At 40.3% G+C, this 15,932-nt stretch overlaps 1 protein-coding gene across 1 annotated transcript in view; it reads left to right on the top strand.

The window, feature by feature from the left end:
* px (MAP7 domain-containing protein plexus) overlaps nucleotides 1-15,932 on the top strand; it is a 157,274-nt gene that overhangs the window by 118,604 nt on the left and 22,738 nt on the right. The window contains exons 17-20 of the mRNA XM_088269254.1: nucleotides 9,189-9,450; nucleotides 11,310-11,411; nucleotides 12,114-12,278; nucleotides 12,419-13,433. Of these exons, the coding sequence (XP_088125380.1) occupies nucleotides 9,189-9,450; nucleotides 11,310-11,411; nucleotides 12,114-12,278; nucleotides 12,419-13,433 (1,544 nt within the window). The remainder of the gene's footprint in view (nucleotides 1-9,188; nucleotides 9,451-11,309; nucleotides 11,412-12,113; nucleotides 12,279-12,418; nucleotides 13,434-15,932) is intronic.

Below are 15,932 nucleotides of genomic sequence, written 5' to 3'. Positions count from 1 at the left end.
CGGAAAAGGTGTTCAATAAAATTTCCTTTACAACATTTTGAGTGTGTCCAAATACTTGTTCACAAAATCTGGATTATCTCCATATACAGGAGTTATTTTCATATTATTTTTTGACATCTCATCAAAGATGAAGAAGAATATGGAAGTCTGGGAATTTACGGGGCTGACGGCCGTCATAGGCTGGTTTAAGTGATCACTTTACACACGTGTAAAATTCACCAATTCTACCCATTATTGACAACCACACTACTCAAATTCTTGGAAGTTTCTATATATATATATATGAGCCAATTTAGAAACCTTGTTCTTGAATCACTAGAACTTCACTAGAGACATCTATAGAACTTCCACGAATTTGAGTAGTGTAATTGTCAATAATGGGTAGAATCGGTGAATGTTACACGTGTGTAAAGTGATCACTTAAACCACCCTATGACGGTCGTCAGCCCCGTAAATGCCCAGTCTTCCATATTCTTCTTCATCTTTGATGAGATGTCAAAAAATAATATGAAATTTCCTTTAAATATAAAAATAAAGTTTACAACATCTGTGAGGACACTAAATACATAGTTACATTTCCAATATCGCACTAAAATCCTTTAAATGCAAATCTGTTCTGTTTACTGTATTCTATCGAAATCTCAATTAAAGTTGCGACAAAACGTGACCAATCCTGCGTTATAAACCAATATAAAAAAAACATTAAATCGCACCAAAACGTAACAATTTTACAAGCTAGAATTCCTGATTACTTAAAATCATTTATAATGGAAATGTAACGTTTTGGTGAGGACCTCCATTTTTTTAAATTACCTAACGTGCTAGTGACTCTGAAATCTAGCTACGGCTTATGCAACACCGCTTAATATTTTTTTATTTTTTATATTTATTTCTTAAGTTAGCTTATATTAAAACTAATATAAACTATTATATACATTTACATCATCTTTATATATTTACATTTCCTTACAGTAACTTAGACATTTATTTTTAAATTCTTTCAGACACTTTTCATTCTTCATACATTCAGGCATCTCATCATACATTTTTAAACCCTTATACATCAAGCAATTTTGCGACTCAGCTCTTTTCAATAATGGTAGTCTTATTTTATCCTTTTGTCTAGTAGCATATTCATGACAATTTTTGTTTAAGACAACTTTATCCTTAAAATATTTTGGTAATTTATCGTGAAAAAATTTATGTATAAATATCAACATATTAAATTTAAGTCTTCTTCTTACAGATAACCATTTTAGTTCATCTCTCATTTTTTTACATTGCTATATTTATTTTTCTTAAGAACTATTCTCATCGCTTTATTTTGTATAATTTCTAGTTTATTTAAATTTCCTTCGTTTGCTAAAAATAATATTGTTGAGCAGTAATCTATACGTGGATATGACCCTACTCAGGCTTCAACTTTTTATGTTTCATAGCCTATGCCTACTCGTGAGTGGATTTACTCTTTATGTTTAAAGTTACTATAATTTCATGAGTGAAAATTCTAGTTTTATTCTTAGCCACTTTATTCATGCTGGTAAACCCTCGTTTGAACTGTTTGGGCGTAGTCTGTATCGGTTGTCGGTTAACCGCGGTCCGCCGGTTAAACTTCACTGTGCCCGTGTAATCCCGCGGCTGTATCGTGCGGTTCTAGTTTATACCGGGGCTTTGCGGTCAAATTACTTCCTAGATAGTTTATCCGGCCCGCACTGTGGGATTATATGATGTTCAGTAACTAGAATTCTAGAACAGATATCGAGTCCTTAAGGGTATACTCTCAAATATATTGTACTAAGTCAGTACGCGCGAGAAGCCACACGTATTGTCAGCGCACATTTTTTTCTTCAGAATATATATCGCTCACTCAAGAACGTCATAAATCAAAAAACTTGATTTTTCAGGACAACGTTTTTAAAGTTTAAAAATGTAACACAATGTATTAAAAATAAATATCAAGCCACTTACTGAACTTTTTACTGTGCAACAGATCTTTTTAGGTAAAACCTGAAGGTTTTTTCTCCATTTGAAAAATATATAGTTTATTTTAAAAAAAATAATTAAACAATACCTTTTCTTCAAAATGCAAAAACAACACTTTCTGCCCTGTAGCGGGTAATTATTAAGTTTAAAATATGCCTCTTTTGCTGGGATATAGTACATTTTCTGGGCATTCCGAAAACATGCACAACTGAAAATTGTCGATTTTTTATTTATGACGTTCTTGAAAGAAGTGAGCGATATGTATTGCCAAAAATTGTGTTGTGATTTGAGTTGCTGTGGGGTGCTTACTTGTGTTATGTGAGAGTAATCTTTAAATGTTTTCCACCCCTGTAGTGTAATGGTCAGCACGCTAGGCTACCATTCTGAAGGTCCCGGGTTCGATTCCCAGGGGGGGGGTCAAATAAATATAAGTGATTTTTTCACTGTTTATTGAATATTACCCTGTAGCGGAGGGCTGATCACCTTTCCTTCATGTGCTAACGATCAAGATAATTCTGCGTTTATATGATGCAGTGCCCTATGCACCAATGGGGTGCTTTGATCTTTCCCCTTTTTCTTCCTCCCGTCCCTCTTCCGGGTATTTATATTAAATGACATGTGGAATTTTGTAAATGGAATGTTACAAATAACCTTTTTTGTTACTCATTTTTGTTAATGTATTTATGTAACTGTTCTGTAAAATTAAAAAATATATACGTAAAATCAAATAAAATTAGGTGTTACTGCTAACGGTACTGGAACACTTTTGATTAGGAAGACGGAAAGGCGCAAATGAAGACAATCTTTTATTTATTAAAAATTACAAAGTTATAAATGTGAAAATAACAAAATTACACCAATACATCGAAAATTACCAAACACAAGGGCTAGAAGAACAAAGCGACACCAATATAAAAACAGAGCGAGCGCGGCGTACACACGTTTTGAATATTATTCAATCTGAGCACACAAAATTTTGTCCGCCACCCCTTATATACGATTTTAAAGGAGCTACACGTGGTGGGGACAATATTATAAACAAAATATAAGTCGATGAACTGCGTCTCTTTGTTCTTCTCGCGTACATTTAATACTATTTTAATACATAAATTATTCTGAAAAATACACAGATTTTGGCCGAAACATTAGGGTTTGAATGAATGAATTATGTCTCTTTTTTATAGGTAACCAGTTCCTTTAATTTTTACTACATTCTCATATCGTATACATACAGGAGAAAGTGACCAAATGCACTTTTTGCAAAAACGTGATCATTGACTATTTGATATCTTACTAGCTTAGTATTGCCCTGAAAAAATCCCAAAGGATTTTAAACTTGGAAGTATGATATGTTGACTTTGTAAAAATGACAAACTGCGTTGATGTTTATTTTCTTGCCAAGCAAAAGTGACTTAAATGGCCCTCCTGAACATTTTACGTTTTGTTAGTTGGTCACTTTCTCCTGTACGACTACAATATCCATTTTTCTAAAGTACTATTCTCATAGCGTTATGCGGAGTCTTGCTATAGTTACACTAATTAAATCAAGACTGTACATAGTATTTACAGTCGCCACTTTGCGTGCTATGATCCTCTTCCCATTAAAAGTTGCGTCGCGTCTGGTGAAATATCTATAACTGTCGGAGGGGTGAGTTTGCTAGATGAGGAGGGGGGAGGTTCGGGGTGTATTGTTAAGGGTCGGGGGGGGGGGGGCGCTCAGTGCGCATGTCGCTCAACAGTTTGTCCTCGGGACACGCTCGCCCTGCCGACAGCTATCTGCACACCCTACAAGGTACAGCGCTCTGCATATCGGCTGTCCAAACTCAAAACACAGTAAGGGACATTTTTTTTGTAGTACGTTTTTTTTGTATTATTTATTGATTCGGCATTAACTTTGTGGAGTGACATGATTATTTTATTAAAATTAAACACTTGAATATACCACTTTAATGAGTTTAATTTTTATTTACGACTAGTTTCGAAAACGACAGTTGTTTTCATCTTCTGCTACAAATTAAAACTAACGAACAAAAATATATTTAGGTGTATATATAGGTTAATAAATATAGGTAGGGGGGTTAAGGAACAAGATTTTTTGTAAAAGGAAACATTGATAATAATGGTGACGTATTTTGAAACAGTATATTATCAATTATTGTTTTATCTGAATTTAAATTTTTATGTATTTCTAAATTTTCTAAATTATTCATGACTTGACCTTTATTTGTAACAGAGTGTAATAATTTAAGTGTATGAGAATCAAATGAGTTAGTAGATTCTACTTAGTCCAAAAATGCAAAAAAAACGTACTACAAAAAAATGACCCCTACTGTGTTTTAAGTTTGGACAGCCGATATGCCAACCAACTAATAATTTTCACATAAATGTGTGGTCCCGTGGTTAGTGTCGCGGACTCTCGAGTAAGAGTTTCTCGGTTCGAATTCACTCTACCACAATTTGATACCTATTTCTAATAATGAGCCGCTTAGGCTCACAGAAATAGTATGAAATTGAAGATTTTTTGTAAATCATAAAATAAAATACATGAATACTTCTATTTTCATTAAAAGAATACTTTTACATTGATGAGTCAAAAAAATAGGTATTTATTTTATTATTTGTACCATTCCAGGTACAAAATTTCACATTTGTAATTTAATATAAATACCTGGAAGAGGGACGGGAGGGAAGAAAAGGGGAAAAGGGAAAGATCAAAGCTCAAGTCTAAGACAAATTGTACGGTATTTTTGTATGTTATTTTTTGACATCTCATCAAAGATGAAGAAGAATATGGAAGTCTGGGCATTTACGGGGCTGACGACCGTCGTAGGCTGGTTTAAGTGATCACTTTACACACGTGTAACATTCACCAATTCTACCCATTATTGACAACCACACTACTCAAATTCTCGGAAGTTCAATATATATGAACCAATTTAGAAACCTTGTTCTTGAGTCACTAGAACTTCACTAGAGACATCTATTGGTGAGATGTAAAGAAGTTTTTTTTATTAAGCAGAATTATTTTTGTATGTATTTGGATATTTTTTCATTGTACCCTTTGTCATCGGACGATTCGTTTATAAATGGGAGCGTTCGCCGCTCGCTGTCGCCGTTACAAGGAGAGTAAACCCTCAATCTGAATTTACCCTTTTGACCGATAAGGGCCCCCGCGCACTTTGCGGCCGTCCGACGCGATCAGACGCCGAGTGTCGCAGTGCCGCCGCAGCGCGTACGTGTTGCCGCGCCAGCCCGACGCGATGCTACCGAGTGGCGGGGCTTATCCGGGGTGCCTGTTGTGTCTCCCCGCGCCAACCACGTGCTGCAGGAGGTTCCACCCCTCCTCCCACAGCTTCCCAAACTGTTCGCCCGTCTGGTGAAATAAATGTGTAAATACGAGTATCTAGTGGCTACCGTGCACGAGGTCTTCTCTGGACTCAAATTGAGAACCAACGTGTTCTTACGCTGGATTTAATGGATCTATGGAAATAATTTTAAACGGTACGTAATTATCTTGTCTGTAGGTTAGCGTCTAGATGTGCATATTTGATATCTAGTACGTAGTAAGTACGAGTATAAACATTTGATGTCCAGTATCCCTTCTACAAAAAGTCACCGACCGCCACTGGTCTCAATCCTGTGGATTGGTCTGCAGCAACAAATGACATCCTTCGCTATTCCAGTATTATGCGAAATCCTCTTCAGCTCCTCATACGTCCAGCAGCCCATGTCCTCGTATAAGACGCTTAGGTATTCGCGGCGTGGGCGTCCTCTGGCGTTTGTTCCCTCGATCGTCCCCTCTTTTATTATGTGTAGCAAAAACCTTCTTGTTTCAACACGTGGCCGATCCATTTGGCGCGTCTCTTGGAGATAGTCGCGAGTAGGTGCCTTCTTTATATTTTAATAATAAAAGATTAATATGTGTTTTTATTTTTATTATTCACAAAAATACTTCAATTTCAAACTATTTCTGTGAGCCCAAGTGGCTCATTATTAGAAATAGGTATCAAATTGTGGTAGAGAAATTTTGTGGATTCGACCCGAGAAACTCTGATTCAAGAATCCGCGGCACTAATCTCGCGACCATAACCCGGCACTTCGATTATTCGCTGGAGATGTGGTCTCTCCAGGATGTCCCTAGCATTCTGCTATAGGTCCACATCTCGAACGCATTCAGCCTAACCACATCTCCCTCGCTCTATTCTCTTAATCGTCGCCTTCTCTCTCCATCTCAGTTGTAGCGTGTCTGGCTTTCCACCATGTTCTTGGCGCGCGCCTCCAATCCGCGCGTCGCACCGTTTGAGAATCGCTGTACCCTCACCGTCTCCCCCGGCTGGCTCGGTCGTTGAACAATTCTCGGCGCGGCTTCCAGACCATACATCCCCTAGTCCACACCTCGTCAAAGTGTGGCTCGGGAGCCGCATAAGGCTTTTTGACCTCTCAAATGCTGCTCTGGCACAAATATCCGCGGGAAGCCTCTTCGACTCTACGTATTCTCCATGCCAACAATTTTTTTCAATCACAAACGTTATTGTATTTAAGATATTTTCATATTTTAATATAATAAATAATAAAATCTAACGCTGATTTTTAGAGTCTATTAAATTGTATTTTATTATTAAAAACACGTAAAGATAAATTTACATAACATATTTGTGACGATTTTTTCGCCTTGTTATGGCATTTAAGTACTATATTTTATTATGTTTTGAATATTGAAAGCATTAACTTTGTGGATCATATTGATATATTATTTCGAGAAATAAAAATACTTTGTGTTCTGACCCACTCACATTTTTATTAACCAACTAGTTTCGGCAACAACCTGTTGCCCTCTTCAGGGTTCAGTCATAAATAAAACCCTGAAGAGGGCGACAGGTTGTTGCCGAAACTAGTTGGTTAATAAAAATGTGAGTGGATCAGAACACAAAGTATTTTTATTTCTCGAAATAATATACTTTATTTCATTCACTGATGACAAAATTCAAATTGAGTTTTATTGAGTATACCCGTAATTTAATGAAGTTGCAATAGAATTGCAAACAGGTTTGGCCCTCTAGAAATTTTTTAATCGTTGTTTTGTCCATATTTGGCTCTTTGGCCAATAATTGCCGACCACTGTCCTAGTCCCAGTAGAGGTACCGCATAGCTTGTGCTTGCACTGGCTCAGTACGTTGTCGGATCGATATTACGAGTACGTGAGAGAGATATGGCTGTAAAAACACGTCGTAATGCCCGATAATGTCCGTGTCACCTTCTGCCTTGGATCGTCACCAACCGGAGTTAATAATAATAATAAAATTGGATAACTTATATAGCGCCATTTTCGTAAAAAAATACCTCAAGGGCGCTTCACTGTGAATGAATTGGGGAAAATATTATGGTGGAAATGATTTAGCAAACAAATGTGTTTTTAGTCTTTTTCTAAAGATCATCTCACTCTCACTATTTCTAACCATTGGTGGAAGAGCATTCCACGCCGTCGGTCCTGCAACAGCAAAGGCACGCTCGCCAAATTTAGTGCGTTGGTTGCGAGCTGGTAAGATCACTTTGCCCATTGCAGATGTTGTAGCCGATCGAAGCGTGAGACGTCTATCAACCAATTCATCTGGAATACACAGCTCCTTAAGATACTCTGGAGCCATATTGTGTATTGATTTATACATGAGTAGGCAGAGTTTATACTCAACCCTTTCGGGAAAGCGTAACCCGTGGAGTTTGTGAAGTAGTGGGGTGATGTGACTGAATTTAGAAATTCCAAAAATTAGTCTCGCTGCTGCGTTTAACACTGATTGCAGTCGAGTCATTTTATTGTTTGGTAGACCCGTGTATATACCGTTACAATAATCTACTCTCGATATTACAAACGCATTTATTAATTGACGGGCAGCATCAACTGGCAGATTCTTGCGAATGCTTTTAATTTGCCTTAGCTGATAAAAACATGTACTTGTTGTTTTGCTAATTTGAGTCTCAAGGGAGAGATCAGAATCTAAGAACACGCCGAGCAGTTAATTTTCAAAGTAACTTTTCAATTGTTTACTGCTAAAACATTCAGAATGGATAAATATCACGATGTGTGATTATTGGCTAATAAATCAATGTGAAAAATCACAAGACTATCGGTGACATTCTTATTGAAATCTGTAGGAGAACTAAGGGAGATATGAAGGTTTAAACTTTAGATATTTGAATAAAATTTTAAAATGTGCGTTCGCATACGTCATCGAACGTTTTATGACGTCGTATGGTTTATTGTCTATGGTTTATAGAGCTGTAATAGTAGTAGTGTGGGTTGTTTGTTTACCACTACACTGGAGGGTGGACCATAGACATCGACAAATAGAGACGCCAATCTGACTCCATCGTTTCTGTGACGTCATTCATTGCCAACTTACGAAAATAACGTTTTTCGCTGTTTAATGAGAAAAATAGGCCGATTATAAGTCAGTTTTTAACAAGTCAATATATTATACTTCTAAGTTTAAAATCCTTTGGGATGTTTTTCAGGGCAATATTAAGCTAGTAAGATATCAAATAGTCAATGATCACGTTTTTGTAAAAAAAATGCACTTGGTCACTTTCTCGTGTATGACTGCGATATATACATATTATTGTATTATATTACTACTTTAGACCTGTCACAATATTTTGCTGCTACGTTGACCGATAGACCTATAGACTACGGCATCGAAGCTCGTTAAATTACCCGAACCTTTACAGAAACGGCGATCGACCTTAACCCTTGCTAGATATTTGATGGATATTACAAAATACTTGTGGAAATACCTGTTTAAACACCCGCACATACGCGTTGGACCGCGCAACATTGGGAATAATTCTCCCGGTAGTGGTAATAATAATACTCGCCTCCGGCGCGCGTTTGTCGCTCCCCCATGTCTCTTGTCAGCTACAGGGCGGTCGGAAAGTTGGGATTACCACTTCCGCAGGTTTATGCTTATTGAATGACATTGAAAGCTCTCCCAGCCGCGTTCCCGGATCTGATACAGGAGCGTCTAGGCTTCCTGACAGCCATCTTGCAAGTATAAAAAAAATAGTATGTATATACATATACACACGTTATTTAATGCCATGCCCTGTGTACCATTGCATACAAACGAGGGTCCTAGGAAGATCGTTTTGTCTCCAAATCAAAACGATAATTTTTTGCATTGAATTAATTGGTTTTCTTTCCTTGTTTGCAGGCGCGCCCCCCGCCAAGGTGGCGAAGCGCTCGGACGCGGGCGGCGGCCGGGGCTCCTTCGCGGCCGCCCTGCGCAGCCTCGCCAAGCAGGCGGGGCCGGGCGAGGCGGGCGCGGACAAGGAGGCGGGCGCGGGCGCGGGAGCGGGCAAAGCCGCCTCGCCGCCCGCGCCCGCCGCCGCGCCCGCGCCCGCCGCGCCGCCGCCCAAGGAGCCGCCGCACGGCGCGCCGCCGAGCGGCTTCCAGCCCTACCGGCCCGACGACAGGTGAGGACCCGCAGACACATCTACACAGCTCGATACTCGGCTTGCCGGGCAATTTCCCGTTGGCGGAACAGGGATGAACAAGCTTTTGCCCACTTTAAGTGCCCCCTTTCATTTGCCTACTTTATGTGTCCCCATTAACCTACTTTGAGTTCCTCTTATTTACTTTTCACTTTAAGTGCCCCCTTCCCTCGTTTGATCACTCCAAATGCCCCATATGCCTACTGTAAGTGCCCCTTTTTGCTCACTATAACTGCCCCTTCCCTCATTTGCTCACTCTAAATGCCCCCGTTTGCTTACTTTAACCCTTCCCTTTTCAATATAAAAAAAATCTACGTAGACAGTTACATTCCAATTGGAAAAACATATTTTCCTCTGCTCCACATACTGTTGTAATAGATACGAGTGACCAAAATGCAAGCTTGGAATTTAAATAAATAATACTAATGATGAAAAAAATGTCAATTAACATCCGACATGGGACCTAAGAGGAAAAAATCAATGTCGAATGAGATTCGACATTGGACCAGTTACGTGCCCCTTATTTGCGCACTTTTAGTGCCTCTTCTCATTAGCCCACTTTTAGTGCTCACCCATTTGCTCACTTTGAATGCCCCTATTTGTCTTTTGAACTTCAGCAACTTCTATCCTAATGAGGGTTGCTACCTCCAGTATTATTTGGTTTGCCACTGTCTGATGATTTATGAGCCATGATGTTCTTTTACGCCCCAAGCCCCGTCTCCCCCCTACCTTTCCCTCTACTAAAAGCTGTAGAAGGGCATATTCTTCTCCACGGAATGTGGCCAAAGTGTGTGGCTTTGAGACTGTCAAAAGTCACGGCGAAAATCCACATTTGGGCAAGTGAAAAACTATCAGAATGATGGGATTCTCCCTTTTTGGTATCGGTCCGAAAACTATCATCATCTCTCTACCGCAAGTGGTCCTGATCATCCTATTCCCGGTGTATCCCAAGGATTTGGTCCTTTATCATTAATTCCTCGCAATTTTGCACTACATTTGGGTCCTGCACTTATCGTTCATTCCCCCATCATTAGGGCTATTGTCCGGCATTCCAACAGGCTCGAAGTCCTTTGAATTTCCAGGAATTTTAATGTTGATACTGTTTTTTTGGGTTATCATCCCATGTCTGCTCCGCTTGACGATGACTGACATTCCACATACCAAACATGACAACATCATTAAACACTTGTTTCTAAGCTCATCACATATATTTTTTTCCCTTTATTAACGGCTGTTATCAATTTGTGCATAATGTATACTTTATGATAAAATAAAAAATAAAAAATTTAGTTTGAATAATTTTGAAATAATTGAAATAAAATAATTAAACTAAGCATTTTGGATTCATTGGTTATTGTTGTAATGTCAGTAGTACCTACATATTTCCTACGTACAACTGAATAAATACCTTGAACCAATCTACATGTAAATAATATTTTAGGCGTTTTGGACCAATAATACATTTTCTCTCTTTAAGTATATTATTGGTTCGAAAAGTACTTTTCTAAACAAGGATGAACATATGAAACAAGGAATTATTGCATTAGCCAGAACTATTTTAATTAATATCGCTTTATAGTTAGGAAGTGACGTATTTCATATATCGATGTGGTCCGCGAAATCGCCGAAATCATTTTATAAATGTATTGTCATATTTTATATTAAGTCTTCGAATGCATACATACTGATGTATCGTGTTTGTTCTTTGATTGAATAGTCTTAGTTGTGTAGTTATGTGTTATTTCCGTTGGCCCGTTTGATGTGATTAGGTACCATCCCAAATTTGGTCACTCCGGGAGAATTGTCGCATAATTGTGGGGTTGGATCTATTTCCTTTCTAGGCTAACTCATCCCGCCGCCTCTGCCTACGGCCTGGTGGATCCGGGGGCCTATTCGCCGTACGCTCATCCCGGATTGTATCCCAGCGCGGCCCTCCAATACAGGTTGGTATTGAATAACGATATCGTCAAAAAAAATTGAGGTTAAGTCGGTCATACTGATTGCGTTTGTTATTGAGGCTTTATGGAATATTGGCTATTTTTACGATGCTTAGTAAAAATAGATAGATCTGACTGTATTTGCACTACTGTACTTAGAAGATAGGATTTCGATGATACCGTGAATCATTTTTAAGTCGGATGGCCCACCGTACTTAATAAGTATGATATTCTTCATATTCATTTAACACATTCTAGTTGGTAGCCATCAAATTATCGATTCATATTTCTTTTATAATTTAGCAGAAAAAACAAATCTGTAAATATGATATACTTTATCAAATTCTGTAGCAATTTTTTCCTCATAATTTGCCTGCATATTTTAATTTTGTGAGCTAAAAAAAAAACTAAATATTTATTGCATACTAAGTTTAATAAATTTTACGCAATTTTTTTTTGTTGTCTTTAATATGACCAAAAAGATATAGCTATTTTATGTTAAAAAACGTGATCAAATAATTGCCCATGTTCTTTAAATTTGGCGGGATAATACTACGACACAGTTGTGTTTATATTCTTCAGTTGTCCACAATCTCTCGGTGGAATGTAACATTTTGTTTTATACGTATTTTATTAGGATTGTAATCAAGTTTGATTGAATGATGTTTATAGTCCGGGGTGTGTGTAAATGTGCGTGTGTGTCTCTAGGCTGGAGGAGCAGCTGTACCTGGAGCGGGTGCTGCGGCCCCCGCTGGGGTACGCCGTGGCGGGCGCGTACGCGGGCGCTCCGGGGGCGCACCTGCCCGGCCTGTACTCGCCGCTGCCGCCCCTGCCCCCCTCCATAGCGCTCATGTCGCCCGTCATGCACGAGAGGTAAACCAACTCAGATCCGACACTATCTTCATTTTAACCTTATAACCTCTTCTTGGGTTTTCATTCTCTTCAATAGTTGTTATTATTATATTGAAGTATTCAATGTAAGCCAGAGTGTTCAATGATTTTTATTGTTTTAGGATGAAGTTAGAAGAAGAACATCGAGCGAGAATAGCGCGAGAAGAGGAAAGAGAAAAAGAAATAGCCCTACAGCAGCAGAGAGAGAGGGAAAGGGAAATGCGGGAGAGAGAGAAGGAGCTGGCGATGCAGAGGGAGAGAGAGCGCGAGCGGGAGAGAGAGAGAGAGAGGGAGCAGCGGGACAGGGAGATGAAGGAGCGAGAGAGAGAAAGGGAGCGGGAGATCAGGGAGCAGAAGGAGAGGCTGCAGAGAGAGAAGGAGACGCGGGCGCGGGAGAGGGAGAGAGAGTCGCTGCGGGACGAGCGCGACCGCATAATGGCGCACATGGCACACGGCGGGCTGCCGCCGCACCTGCTGCCGCCCACCTCCACGGGCCTGTTCCAGCACGGCATGCGCTCGCCCTCGCACCTGGGCCTGCTGCCGCCGCACCTGCTGCACTCCATGAGCCTGCTGGGCTCGCGCCAGCCGCTGCTGCACGCGCTGCCGCACCCCGCCTACCCGCCGCGCCACCTGCCCTACCCGCCGCCGCACTCGCCGCAGGCCGCGCCGCCGCCCGCGCCTTCGCACTACGCCGCGCCGCCCTCGCCGCACGCACCGCGCCGCGAGCCGCACTCGCCCTACCCGCGCCACTCCATCCACAGCCTCACGCAGCGCGCCTACGCGCCGCCCGACGAGCCGCGCGAGCCGCGCGAGCCGCCCGCGCCGCCCGCGCCAGCGCCCGAACCGGAGCCGCCCGCGCCGCCGGAGGAGCAGCCGCCGCCCGCCGAGCCCTCCGAGCCGCCCGCGCCCCCGGCGCCGACTGCGCGGCGCGAGGAGCCCGCCGAGCCGCCGCCGCCGCCGGAGCCGGAGGCGCCGTCGCGACCGGAGCCCGCACCGCGAGACCGAGGTGAAGACGCCGCCCGAGAGAAACTCTCTAGCCAGGCTAGCAACGGCACCGTCATAGTGGGCAACAGCAAGTCCCCCTCGCCCCCCACGCCCCCCGCGCCCCCCGCGGCGGCAGCCCCCGACAAGAACGGAGTATGATACTGAGACGAGACGAATCCGTGATTTCCAACTGCATTTCCAACGTGTATATTTTTTCGACTGATTTTATTTTATGGTTTTCGAACGTTGTATTTTTTATTTTCGTCGCGCGATATCGAGCAGACGTGCTTATCGCCATCATTTGTAAATATTTGTCTTCGCTCTCCTCATATTCCCCGGACGGCGCGTACGAGGCGCACATTTCTTACGCCGTAATATTCGACTGCGGATCTTTTCTGAGTCATGGAAAATAACCGTGTATAATATAATTTTTATTGGAAACAATTATTGAGTGTGTTTTTATTTTATTTGTTGGTTATTTTCCATGAACGTGGTAGCCAGCAACACTCCTCATCCTCCTCCCCCCCTTATTGTAGGATATATCACTTATTGCATGGATAGACTTTTGTACGAATACGTATGTGTTATGTTGAATGACGTACGGCGGTGTGTTGACCCGTTGAAGCTTCGGTACTTAATGATTATTCGTTTGTCTTGTTTTGTAATTTGTAAGACCTCTGTACACGGACCCTAGTCAGATTGTCGGCTTTCGTTTTCTAGATAAATGTATCATTCAAATATCAAATAATCAATATTGAATTTTTCAAATTTAAAGTCTCACCTTTTTACGATGAACCGTATGAGAATATGTAGGGAACCCTAAGCCTCGCGGGGTCTTCCTAAAATCAAATACTCAGCTCTTGAATTTTCTTATTTAACCTGGGCAGGGGCATGCGTTCCGTGTGAGCGCATCACTTGCACCTACCTCACTTTACTGAGTAGTGCATAACTGATGAATTAAAAAAAAATAAAGTAACATTTGTCAGCAAAAACTTATAACGATTTTTATTTATGGATGTCATCATTATTATCATAGGATTTGTAATTAAAAATCTCCCGCCAATGCGATGTTATATGATGATAGATCCGTCGTTTATTGATCCGTGATCTAGATCTTCAAAATGATCAGATCTCACCCGCCTCTAATGGCCTACACTGAATAAAAAGTATAATAAAATTATCTAAGCCTAAAAATATTTACATTTTTTAAATGCCATTTTTCTAGCAAAAATAATAATTTCTTTGTATTTTGATTGATAAGGTTTTTTACCCCCAGTTGTTGTGTTTTAATGTTTTTTTTTCAAATTTCGTTTTCTTAATGCAATGTAAACAACAATTTTTTTTAAATAATTGTAATTTCTTAAGATTTTCTTCGTTTTTCGTTACGTTCTTGTTACAATCATTTACTTTTCTGTATTGTATCGATTTTATACTTGGAATTAAAATTAGAGATGCGTTTCTCAAGGTTAAAAACAATTGGACGAGAACTGAATGTTGAGAAAATGTTTTTGTATTCAACTTGTATGTTTTATTTAATTTTTCTTGTTATCACATATACCATACTTATACAGTCTATTCCGCTTGATTCCGATTGGGACACACCGAGACCAGGAATTTGGCTCGACTAACAGAAACGAGTGCAAAATTCTGTCATTTTTTTATTTGCTTAACACACTTCGGACGGGAAAGGTATTTCTTCCCGTTGGGTCGATTGATGCTTAGGGACGGGAAGGGTATTTTTACCTTCTGTGCCGGCCTCATTTCAAATGCAGAAAAGAAGGAATTATCCAATGTTTTTATATGAATATTATATAGCAATCTCTTTGTTAAGGTCTTGACTATATGTACATAGTTATCAAATCCCGTCGCCAGTGGTCTGCAGGCGTAAAAAATACCCATCTGAAATGTCTTCTTTTTCTTCTTCTGCCTTGTCTGTAGGCCTTATTAGCCTCCTGCGATGTTGATTACTCGCTGTCAATTCATCTCTTTGGTGGTTTGCCCGGGAGTCGTCTACCTTGGGGTTTTGTCGTGTAGTGCAATGTGGGGGAGTCTGTATGGTTCCATTCTCCTCACATGCATACCATTGTCTCCTTGTTGCCTTCCCCACCTAACGACATTGTCCATCTCGCATATTTCCCTTATCCTGGTGTCCCTTATTCAGTCTCGTAGACTCTTGTCCGAAATGTGTTAACACAAATATCACCCTGAAGAAAAAAAAAGTAAATTACAATATACTGCGGGAATACATGGTGCATATTCTGTTTTGTATTTTCGTTGTCGTTTTAAATATTATGATTTTGAAAATACAGCTATTTGCTTAGTTTGGCTACCGTTAATTGGGATTTGACTCGATTGAGCTGAATCGACTGTAAAACGCATCCATCCTTATCAAATAATATGTTACTCGGCTTTGGAAAACTAGATAATTGCAGTCTAATGACTTATGATGTATTTATTAAATACACTTTGCCTTTTATACAAGCAATATATTTCCCTTAGCGAGTGCCGTGTGGCATAGTGGCAGTACTTCTGGTTTATTATACAGTGTGTCTTTCAAACAAGTTCCGTATCGATTGCTCGGGCTGGCCCACCATCTGGAATACATTATTTATTGATTTGGCATTAATTTTGACGAAAATGGCATTACATAAA

The sequence above is a fragment of the Brachycentrus maculatus genome, unplaced genomic scaffold (genome assembly GCF_059751285.1).
Source record: "Brachycentrus maculatus isolate JH-2025_06_01 unplaced genomic scaffold, ASM5975128v1 h1tg000343l, whole genome shotgun sequence".
In the NCBI taxonomy this organism is placed as follows: Eukaryota; Metazoa; Arthropoda; class Insecta; order Trichoptera; family Brachycentridae; genus Brachycentrus; species Brachycentrus maculatus.
The sequence above is the reverse complement of the archived record's forward strand: the minus strand, read 5'-3'. Positions and strand labels throughout refer to the sequence as shown.